The 12,712-nt window shown below is 33.6% G+C and overlaps 1 protein-coding gene across 6 annotated transcripts in view; it reads left to right on the plus strand.

Annotated features, from left to right (window-relative positions):
- Window positions 1-12,712, plus strand: part of LOC137249331 (solute carrier family 7 member 14) — a 239,002-nt gene that overhangs the window by 135,637 nt on the left and 90,653 nt on the right. For 2 of the 6 annotated variants that reach the window (XM_067780696.1, XM_067780694.1), the window contains exon 2: window positions 6,508-7,448. The exons of 2 other annotated variants lie outside the window; for them this stretch is intronic. In XM_067780696.1, coding sequence (XP_067636797.1) covers window positions 7,413-7,448 — 36 coding nt within the window. In that variant the 5' untranslated portion in view covers window positions 6,508-7,412. Of the gene's footprint in view, window positions 1-5,997; window positions 7,449-12,712 lie in introns of those variants that run through there. 2 more of the 6 variants (XM_067780695.1, XM_067780693.1) reach the window with 2 other exon arrangements.

The raw sequence follows: 12,712 nt of genomic DNA on the forward strand, positions 1-12,712 counted from the left end.
ATCGGTTGTATGAGATATATACTATGTATACCACCGATCTCAATGATTTTTTCAGACATCAATATATGCTACACACGTAAGCATTTGGTGAAATTTGAAGCTTATAGCTGTTAAAATGAGGCCGAAATCGCAAAAAAAAAAAATATATATACTATATATATATACTATATATATATACTATATATACCATCATATATATATTATATATATCACCGATCTCTATGATTTTTTGATACAACAATACATACTATATACGTAAGCAATCGGTGAAATTTGAAGCTTATAGCTGTTAAAATGGGGTAGAAATTGCGAAAAGTTTCTTATCTGAACAATCGGTTGTATGAGATATATACTATATATACAACCGATATCTATGATTTTTTCAGACAACAATATATGCTATATACGTAAGCAATCGGTGAAATTTGAAGCTTATAGCTGTTAAAATGGGGTAGAAATTGCGAAAAGTTTCTTATCTGAACAATCGGTTGTATGAGATATATACTATATATACAACCGATCTCTATGATTTTTTCAGACAACAATATATGCTATATACGTAAGCAATCGGTGAAATTTGAAGCTTATAGCTGTTAAAATGGGAGAGAAATTGCGAAAAGTTTCTTATCTGAACAATCGGTTGTATGAGATATATACTATATATACCACCGATCTTTATAATTTTTTCAGAAAACAATATATGCTATATACGTAAGCATTCGTTGAAATTTGAAGCCTCTAGCTCTTAAAATAGGGCAGTAATTACGAAAAGTTCCTTATCTGAACAATCGGTTGTATAGGATATATACTATATATACGACCGATCTCATCAATTTTTTCAGGCAACAATACGCGCAATATACGAAAGTTTATGGTGAAGTTTGAAGCTTCAATCTGTTAAATTGGGTAAGATATTACAAAAATCCTCTTTTTCTGAAAAATCGGTTGTATGGAGGATATATGCTATAGTGGTCCGATCCGGTCGGTTCCGACAAATGTCTAATCGGACACCCAAATACACCCGCTCACCAAATTTTATCAAGATATCTCAAAAATTGAGGGACTAGTTTGCATACAAACAGACAGACGGACAGACGGACAGACGGACATGGCTAAATCAACTCAGCTCTTCAACCTGATTATTTCGGTATACTTAATGGTGGGTCTATCTATTTTCCTTTAAGGACTTACAATTTTCGGTTTCGTGACGAAATTAATATACCATTTCATTTTCATGAAAGGTATAATAAAACAAAATAAACCTAAATAAGATAAAATAGAATTCAAATTAGATACAATAAAAAAATAGAATAAAGTGAAATAAAATAAAAAAATTAAATAAGATAAAATAAGATAAAACAAAATCAAATAAAATAAGATAAAATGAAAATAAAACAAGATTCAAAAATTAAATAATGTTATAAAAAAAGTAAATAAAAAAATTATATAAATTAAATAAAATAAAACAAAATAAAATTAAATAAAATGAAAAACGATAAAATAAAATAACACAATTGGATACAATGAAAAAAATATAATAGATACAAAATAAAAAAATTAAATAAGATAAAATAAAATGAAACAAAATAAGCTATAATAAAATAAAATTTAATTGAATAAAGTAAGATAAAAAATTTAATTTAAGTAAACTAAATAAAAACAAAATAAAATTAAAAAAGTATGTAAATAAAATAAAACAAATTAAACTTAAATAAGATAAAATAAAATTAGATAAATTAAATAAAACTCTAAATGCGCAGGAAAAAAACCGAAACCGGCACATGGCTAAAGCGTCTCTTTGCAACGACTGAGTGAGGGATCGATCCATGTCATCTTTCGATATTCTTAAAACGTCTTAATAGAAACTTAAAACATTCCGCACGAAAATTTAGAGGTAAAGCGCGGCATTTACAACGCATGAAATGAAAAATTCCATACAAAACACGTCCAATAAATGCTCAAGAAAAATTTTGATTTTCAAATTGGTATTCACCTTTCAAGAGAACTCATACGCTTTTTGGTACCTTTTTCCTGCTTTCGCCAGGAAATATACGTGCGTGTCATTATTTCTTGAGAAACGACCCTGTAAGAACAAAGACGGTTAAATACCAGGGTAAACAGTGACTGTATTAATGAGTTTTTCGAGTATATTTTGCAATTCTATTAGAGCACAAATGTTATTTTTCTCTGGTTTAGTGTATTGTATTTAACTTAAGTGCATTATCAATTCAAATATGTTAGTTTCAAAAAATCTTCTTGCTGTATGTGACTCATGTCTTCCAGGGACGTTACGCCGCTTCACTTTTTTTCTGGTTTCAATAGTTTTTGAGACGCTCCTTCACGTGGTGAAAACTAGAAAGTCCTAACTTGCTTAGAAGTGTACTAAAAAAGTAGAGAAAGAAGAGCACAAATGAAAGACGAGGAAGCACTTGGTTCCTTCGATGCCACTTTGGTGGCTGGTGAAGCATCCTTAGATTTTTTGATAGCATTTTTTTCGATGACAATGGAGCCAAAATATCGGTCAGAAACTGGTTTGTGCTTTGCCTTTTGGGCATGACTGTTCATAATGCAAATGCATTGTTTACCTTTAACAGCTGTTTCTCGCAATTCCTTTTTTGGGTCATAAGCCACCTTTTCATAGGCCGGGTCACATATATGAAACATTTTTTTAGCGTTTTCTTGTGATGTGAATATCGCGCTTAAGCAATTGTTGAAACCTCCAGTAGGAGGTATAATCAGCCGTGCCAAAATGAGTGCCATTTTTAGCTTTTCTCTACTTAGTACACTTCTTTCTTAAATTTTCTTATAACTAGTAAATGCTAGGAACAATGTCAGGGAAAAAACGGCCTATACAAAAAGGTCCACCCTAATATTTATAACATTTTACTAGTACATATCTACTTCATTTCGAAACGACCACCAACTGCTAGGGTGCCGAAGCGTATGACAGGAATTAATGAAGCTTTTTTTAACTTACCAATCAACAAGGACTTGAGAGAAAGCTTGTAGGGAGAGTAGAAAACGGGAGAGAGAAATAGAGTGAAAAGTGAGTGCTAGTGAAGTTTTGAGTACACACACATACATGCACACCGACATTTGGCTGAGAAAATTGCAACCATTCACAGAGACAATTCAGTTACAGTGCGCCAACAAAACCCCAACCAAATGGTCGAAATATTTGACAGCAAACCCCCTAGTCAGTAAAAACTTTGCTGTGCTTGAATAGTCAAGATAGTTGACATTAACAATTAGGCGTTTGGTTGACTGGTGTACGCTTTTAACTTTTGCATAATAAGTCCAACTGTGTAATAATAGAAAACCGCGCAAAAAATTAAAATAAAAACAAATTATATGAACACCACAACGCCAAATAACTAATTCAAAAACAAAACCGTTTACCTTCATAAGAAAGCTTCAAATCTAGCGATATTTTTAAATTTTTAATAAACTGCATTTTTTTCTTGGAACGCTGGTCGATTGCGAAGTGCCACCCCCCTCTCTATACTTAAACAAAAACAACAACGAAATGAACGAACAATTGTAGTGCAGGAGAAAGAGTTGCACGATAGACAAAAATTCAAGAACTCACCATTTATGTACGTTGGTTACGTCGAGCGACAGCATTGAAGTGAGACAAAATTCAAGGAAAAAAGTTAAATGTAGTGAAAGTGAAGGTGAACGCGGTGTCCAAAAAGAAAAATATATATATATACATATATGTGTGTATGTGCATGCTCTCACTTGTGTGCTTATGTGCGTGTGTTTATGTGAATAACAATTGATAGAAATTCGAAGCACTAAATATATATTGGGTTTGAGGCCTAAGGAAAAACCCAAGGAAAAGGAGTATCAAAACGTATACATTTCTGAACTGTAAATACTCTAAAGAAATAAAATTGTTCAGGAATTTATGATTCTCTAAATACAACTACATTGTACAACATCAAATTTGCAGCATAGTAATCATTAAGCTGTGCCAAAAAATTATAATTTTTTTACGATCCTTTTAGTATAGTGGAAATATCTTTCAGGGCATTCAAAGCACTGCGTGTAAAAATTTCTGCTTATTATTTTAATGTTTAGAGCTGCATCACCGCGAATTTAGTTTTTCAATACAAATTAGAGTGTACGATTTCTCGTTAAAAAAATAAAATATTGTGAACAAAATTATATGTATCATTGAAAAACAATATAATAAAAAAAATTCACAAGTAAAAAAACCAAGTGTATAAATACTGTCCATACAGCAATTAAGTTTATGTCGAGAAGCTCGCAAGATTTAAGAGTACTTCGAGACCCGAGTTCTCGATTTCTCGGGCTCGAATCTAGCTGGTGTTCGAGAATAAATCGTAAGCTCTAATACAAATCGTATGGGAAATCTCATACAACTTGAGAATGAACTTTAATCTCGTATTACCACTAAAAGAGTAAAGTTAGTAAAAACTCCTTTCATACCTTTTTTGTAGATCGTTCAATTGCCTTTTCCTAAAAACTTTAAAATTTCCCATAAGATTTGTATGGAAAAACAAGTCGCGGTGATGCAGCTCTAAACATTTAAGCTAAAAGCTGAAATTTTTACAGGCTATATCTTTCAATGCCCTAAACAATATTTTACCATGCCAAACAGAAAAACAAATTATTAATTATGTGGCACACCCTAATAACCATAGTTTTTTATTTGAAAGGTTGCAGCGCATAAATAATTTTTAAGGAACGAAAATATAGCGCAAGTACCTTTGAGTTGAAACATACCCATGCTTAGGTTTTTTTTTTTGTAGCTGATCTTCAAGACTTTATGAACACTAACCTGCTTTAGTTGTTATTTCATAAATAACATTTATCTTCGAACTTCTCTCGCATTCAACTCCAAACTCCAAAAATAAAACTTAAATCTTGACTTTGATTTTTTCCAGCCAAAAAGGCCTAAATAGCATCAAAATTATACCAATTTCACACAGAAGCATCACAATTTTGATAAATGAAAAACAATTTTTTTCCTTTTCACAGTTGCTTTCTTTCCACTTGCTTCATTAACGAACATGCGTCTGCAGCCGCAAAAAAATATGACGCTTTTTACAAAAAATTAACACAGTTTAAAGTTTTTCTTTTCTTTTGTAAAAAAAATAAAAAGGATAAAATAAAATAAACAAAATAAGAAAAAAATAAAAAGAAAATATTTAGATAATATTTACTTGAATAAAATTTAATTAAAAAAGATAAAATAAAATAAAAAAATAAAATACAATGAAATAAAATAGAATAAAATAAAACAAAATAAATTAAAATAAAGAAAATAAAACAAGATTTAAAAATAAATTAAGATAATAAAATAAATAAAATAAAAAAATATACAAACTATTTAAAATAAAACATAATAAATGCAAATAAAATGAAATATGATAAAATAAAATTCAAAAATTAGATACAATGAAAAAAATAGAATGGAAAAAAATTGAAATAAAATAAAATAAAACAAAACAAAATAAACTATAATAAAATAAAATCTAATTTATTAAAGCAAGTTAAAAAAATTAAATTAAAGTAAATTAAATAAAAAAATAAATAAAATAAAAATTATGTAAATAAAATAAAATAACTTTACTTAAATAAGATAAAATAGAATTAAAAAATTAGATACCATAAAAAAATAGAATAAAGTGGAATAAAATAAAAAAATAAAATAAGATAAAATAAAATAAAATTAAGTTTAATTTAAAAAAGTAAGATAAAATAAAATAAAATAAGTAAAATTTAATGAAAGTAAATAAAATATAAAAAATAAAATTTAATAAATAAAATAAAAAAAATATATTTAAATTAAATTAAATAAAACAAAATAAACTTAATAAAACTAAATAAGATAAAATAAAATAAAAATGAAATTAAAGTAAATTAAATAAAAACAAATAAATGAAATAAAAAAATTATATAAATAAAAGAAGTATAATAAAGTGAAAAAAAATTTAAAATAAGATAAAATAAAATAAATAAAATTAAATTTAAGTAAATTAAATAAAAGGTAACAAAAAATAAATAAAATTAAAAAATATTAATTAAATAAAATAAAACAAAATAAGCTTAAATAAAATTAAATAAGATAAAATATAATAAAAAAATGAGATACAACGAAATAAAATAGAATATAGTAAAATAAAATAAAAAAATAAATAAATGAAATAAGATAAAATAAAATAAAACGAAATAAACTAAACTAAAATAAAATAAAATTTTATTTAATAAAGTACGATAAAATAAAATAAAATAAATAATACGAAATTAAAGTAAATTAAAAAAAAAAATTTATTAAATAAGGAAGGGAGGTATAGAAAGCAAAGGTATAACGACGTCTGAAGTGGTGAATTTCAACCACTGGGCGAAATCTAGTAAAAATTATTTCTATTCAATGTATTTTGTTTCTGTAAAAGAGTAAAAATTATAAGCACATAACCTGATAAGAGCGCCTAGAAAGAACTTTGGCATCTCGTTAAACATGCTCATATGTTACAGTACACAAACAAAAGAACAAATCTAACAACAAAATTAGTTAAACGAATGGGCGACGAAGTGTAACATGATTAATTTAAGGCTGAAAAAAGCCAACGAACATTGTGCGAGAAACCAACATCAAAAAAGAACAAGAAAATTATAAAAGCAGGAAAACAACAACGCCAGCTAAGTAATTGTCACAGTCGCTGTCATCGTCACTTCCGTTGTCGTCGTCAACATCTTCACCGCAGTTGTAGTTGTAATTCTGCTGTCCCTGATGGTTATGCTATTAAAACGAATATCGTTAAAAAACTGTTGAATATAACCAATGACGTCGTCAGCTGCATATAAAATCAATTGAAGGGAAAAACAAACACACACACACTCGCTTAATGCCGACAGGAGTCAAGTGAAAGAAACCGCGTGGGAGTAAAGACTGTGTTCACAAAAGACAAGCAGGATATTGTAAAAATCATTGAAATGTAACAAAGTCGTCGTCAGTGTATAAGAGACGAAGGAAGCGGGTAACGAAACGAGCGCCTAAGTAGGCGGGGGAAGTGTGGACAACAATAGAACAACAGCAGTGGGAAACCCCAATTCAAGAGTGTAGGAGGAAAACAACATAAAAATAAACGACGCGAAAATAAAAAATAGCTAAATAAATCACAAGCCGTGCGAATCAGTGCTTACCGCAGACGATCGTTGTAGTGGTAGAGAGTATTTTTACAAAGGGTTAGCAGTTGTAAATGGAAAGGAAGTGAGACAAGAAGAAATACAGCAACAACAACTAACGCAAATAGAACAACAGCAATAACACAACAACAAAAATAACAACTATAAACACGACAACCAACTGCAATTAGAACTGCAGCTCAGTTAAGCAATAACACACTAACGCATTCCGCTAACGGCCCATTTGCCCCACCATGAAGCCATCAGATTTGCTGGAATTAACGGAAAGGGTAAATATTATAAATAACTTAATTTGAAAATTATTTATTATAATGCATGCGATACTAGAAACCGTTAGCTGAGTTTCCGGAACATACCGTATACAAGGTGTGCCAATTAAGTTCCGGGAATTTGTCAATAAGAAACAAGAAAATTAAGTTTTGGGACCAATTTCACTATCGACCAACACAATAGTTCCCTTCTAACACTACACAACGACTCCAACGTTCCTCCTATGATTGGAAGCGCCCCTGGTAGTTCTCAGAAGTTAGCCCGTTTATCACCAAGGTTGTAGGACCTCCTTTACGTTGCCATGATGAGATTTCCGAGGTGCGACTTTATCTTGGGGAGCAGAAAAAAGTTGCAGAGAAATATATCGAGGCTATAGGGTGGGTTAGGCAACGTGGGCTGCCTTTTTTTTGCCAAAAAATCTGGCATAGCGAATGAGGAATGGGCCGGTGCATTGTCGTGATGCAAGAAGAAGGCGAGTTCGGATCGCACAAGAAAAACACCTGCCAATAAAAACGCCAATATAGAATTTTCTAGTCACTGTATGGCCAGCGGGAACGTATTCATGATGAATGATGCTGGCGTTATCGAAAAAACGATCAACATTGCCTTAAGGTGTGATTTTGACAACCTCGCTTTCGTTGGCCACTTCCCACCCTTTTTCACCCACTGTTGGCTTTGTTACGTGTCTCAGGGTCATACTCAAGTATCCAAATCTCATCCAGTGATTACCCGACACATCCAGTTTCTGCCCTCGCTCTGAATACCAGATAGCAGATCCTCGCAAATCGAACCCCGCATTAGTATTTGTGCATGGGTGAGCACCATCTTCGCTGGTTTAACATCTTGCGAACCGTTTCCTGATGTTTAACTCGTTAGACAATGCACGAGTGCTAAGGCGACCGTCAGTCCTGATCAAAATGCGCAAGTGATCAACCTTCGCGCCGGTGCGAGAGGTGACGGAAGCTCCTTCACATTGATCCATTGATCATCTTCCACCGATTCACGCCCTTCCTTGAACCGCTTCGCCCATACAAACAAACGTGTTTTTGACAAGTTACCGCAGGAAGGGGCTATATGCGTATAAGATTTAGCGGTCTTCAACTAAATTCTGAAGAAAGGCGTTATTCAATAAATTGCAAGATAGGTAGACAATTCACAACGTCTCCTATATGATACTCGACTCAGTAGTTAGTCGGTGTGAGCCCTAAAACTTTTTAGAAAATTCTGAATCACTTGACCGCTTCTGCCCAGCCGTACCTATGTATGTTCGGAATTACTGTAGATATTGGGTAGAGTTGGACACTCACACAGAAATTGGGTTACAACTTCTTCGAAACGCACTTGGGGGCCACAATCCTTCCACATGTAAGCCTGTCAGTCAGTGTCCTGCAATTGTGACTGTGACTCTTAAAATGTCTCTGCATAACCTGTCTCCTGTTGTAATCGTTAACGATTTTCTAATATTATCTGCGAATCGCTCTACTTATGTCAAACACAGCTCCAGCTTTTGCTAGATTATTAGCTTTCTATATCACCTAACTTTATCTGTGACTAGAAACCCAGGTGACTGGAATTAGCTGCTGCATGGTAAACTTCTTTCAGTTACTTTTGGCTTTAAAGGATTTTAAGGAGAAGTCGGCTCCATAAGCTTTGCTTGACTGTCTGAGAATATGCAAACCTTCCTTACTTCTATATAGTTTTTCAATTAGTCAAAGTGGCGCTTACAATTCCTACTTCGCGGTGTAAAGTGTGCCACCTTTCTATTACCTCCTCGTGAAGAACCTCACCTTAAAGTTCCTGTCTAAAGTACTCAACTTCAGTACATATCTTTGTTAACGCGAACGTGGAACTGTGGTGAGTGGAAATTTGCGCTAAAGCAAACTATTCCGTCTGAGTTTTTAGCACGTTCACGTACTGCTGTCAATTGAGTCCATTTCCACTAAAATCTGGGATTTAACTCGAAGTTTGTCGTGCTAAAGAAGAAAACTTGATTTTCACATGCGGTGGAGTTTCGTACGCACAGATTTGAGTGTGATATTTTAATTCTAGTAGTAGGAGTAATAATAAAGATATTAGATAAAAGAGGGAGAGCCTTCCCTATGTGTGAGAACTAACCTTTTATTGTGTCTACACTGTAAAGTCCGTTGACGATATCCCCTAGACCACTCTAGTATGCCTCTAGTTCCAATCCAGACACTGGACGACTTGTGGCTAATCGACTTGTTGCACCTACGCCTGTATCCAATGAAAACTTGTCAAGGACAACATTAAAGGCGTTTTGTTGAACACGACCGAAGTTTACCTACCAACTTTTTTTTTTTCCTGGAGGGCTGAAAAATGCCTAATGCACCATAAATGCTGGCGTCGCAGCAACCGTGTGTCCGTAGATTAAAAAACAGCCCCGTTTTGTAACCGTCGCCCACCCCGGTACCACTTTCGCATTACTTCACCTACTGTTGCCGCTGCGTCCAGGTTCCCCTTATTTGCTCTGAGTGTCGATTTAATCGCAATTGCTTCGCATGCGCATTTCTTTGCGCTCCATCTCAGCATCCATCAGGCGTGTCATGACTATAAATGCCATTTTGTTCACTGCAGTCCAGCACTCTTTCCTGTTGCACATTTGTGATACTAAATTTCTCGTGGTAAGTAAAAGTAAGGCAAAAAGTGCGAACGTCAAGCTGTGAAGTTGTGTTTTGATTTCTACTGTGCCTTATTTTGTCTTAAATCAATAAATTTGTTTGTTTAAATAATTATTGTGCTAAAAATAAGTGTAAACACGTTGTGTACTGCATTGGCAATTTAAAGTTCACCTTTTCTTTACTAAAATAAATTGTATCTTAAAAATAATTGATAAAGTGTGTATATCCATACATACATACATATTTGCCGAGTCACTTTGCATATTTGTTGTTGCATTTGATTGGCATTTATATATTTTCAATTTTCAATTGTTATTTGCTCGTGCACATTTACTTCATTTTCTTTTCACTGCCACAGCTGTTTGCATTGTGTGTTGTTAAGCGTCAGTTAATAGCGATCTTAAACTGCTCATACAGTGATCTTCAAACTGCTCAAACAGTGATTTTCTTACTGTGATCTCCAAACTATTTTCACTGCCTCCGTCTGTTTAATCAATTTTACTTTAACTTATAATGTCTTGCAATTTTGTTAACTGCCAATTGAAAGGTGATACTGAGCGTTTCGTGTCGTGCTGGCTTTGTGATGAGCTTGCTCATATGAAGTGCGCTAGTTTGACAGCAAGGGTGTGTGATGCGATCAACGATAACAAGGGTGTGCGTTGGTCGTGCTTGAAATGCAGATCCACCGAAGTGGATCTTTTTAAGCTTTTCAAACATACCCGAAACGCATTCTCCGAAATCGGTAAGGAACTTTCTACATTAGGGGATAAATTCAAGTATTATGAAAACTTGTTTAAAACTTTCAAATGTATTACCGATTCAGCTGCTAATGCTAACAGCGACAGTCGTGACAGCAAACGAAAACGAACTGATGTCTCGGCTGGCGTATTGACCCTAGACCCCGTTCAAAACATCCAGAACCCAATCGTTCCTACACCTAGCACGATAGAATTAATAAACTTAGCATCCCCAAGTCCTCTTACAGTAGAGCCTTCAACATCAAAGGCACCTCCAACAAAACTAGCAGCTAGAAAAAATATTGAACCTGCAAACCGTTCTCAGGCGACTGAGCCTGGAACTAGGAAGTTGGTTGTAGTCCCTCCTAAAAAATCGATATTCGTGTCAAGATTCGAGAGGGATACTACTGAGGAGGATCTGAAATCGTATATCTTCTCAAAAAGGAAAACCCATGACGTAACAATTCGGAAATTTAATTTTAGTTATGAAAGAAACGTATCTTCCTTTAGATTAGATGTACCTATTGACCATTTTGACACTATCTTGAGTAACGATTTTTGGCCCTCTGGGGCACTTGTGCGGGAATTTGAATATAGGCGGAATAAGAGTGTTCCAAACTTGGCAAAGATCCCTGTTAATAACACTGAGTCAAAAAACTGAACGAAAAATCTGCTTTAGATATACTTTACCAAAATGTTAGAGGCTTAAACACCAAGTTAACAGAACTGTTTTTAAAATCATTTAACTCAAGCCACGATATAATTGCTTTAACCGAAACCTGGCTGAAACCTCATGTTTTTAACTCAGAGATCCTCTGTAATGACTACCAGATATATCGAAATGACCGCCTGAACAGGGTTGGAGGTGGGGTTCTGCTTGCTGTACACTCTTCAATACCATCTGAAGAGATTTGCGTAACCGCCACCGATACAACTGAGTTCTTGTGCATACGCACACAACTAGCAAATATCCACATTTATTTGGCCATCTGTTATATCCCGCCATCTTCTGAACTGTCCGTTTATATGAATCACATTTCCTTGCTAAGAACTGTTAATTCGATGCTAAAGCCTTCCGATTCCATTATTGTCTTGGGTGACTTCAATATGCCACACATATCATGGTGCATCTCTGACTTTAATATCGTACCAGTTTCGTCAAAGTCTTCCATCAATGAATTTCTAGACGGAATGTCTGAGCTGTGCCTTCAACAAATCAACATCCATTCGAATAAATTCGGAAGAGTGTTAGATTTAGCCTTTGTGGATGATGAATCTAAATATTCCATTAGTCGATGCGAACCCATTATTGAACCTGAAGATGCTTACCACCCTTCCCTCAAAATAGTTTACGAAGTTGTAAATTATGCTTGTAACAGCGGAAATAAACGATACGACTCCAGTTATCGCTTCGACTTTGCGAAGGCCAATTTTAAAAAATTAAATCGTGATCTATCTCGAATAGTATGGCCAATATTTAATGCTGATGTGGAGCAAAGCGTTTCTCACTTTTACAATACCATTTACTGTCTTTTTGAAAAATACGTACCTAAGCGGATTTGTGTACATTCCGATACAAGCCAAGTATGGTTCACTAAAGAGCTGAAAATTTTAAAGAATAAAAAGTCTCGATCTTTCAAGTTGTTCAAAAAGACGGGTTTACATAACCATTACTTACAGTACTCGATTCTACGCTGCAAGTATTTTCAATTGAACAAAAAGTGTTACAAAGCTTATCTTTGTAAAATGAAAAGAAATATAACTTGCAACCCGAAGGCATTTTACGGATTCGTAAACTCTAAACGCAGGGTGAAAGGGTTTCCATCATCCATGAAATTCCAAGATAATATTTCCAGCGATGATCAAGAGATCGCCGACTTCTTTGCG

Source organism: Eurosta solidaginis, chromosome 4 (genome assembly GCF_040869045.1).
Source record: "Eurosta solidaginis isolate ZX-2024a chromosome 4, ASM4086904v1, whole genome shotgun sequence".
NCBI classification, from domain to species: Eukaryota; Metazoa; Arthropoda; class Insecta; order Diptera; family Tephritidae; genus Eurosta; species Eurosta solidaginis.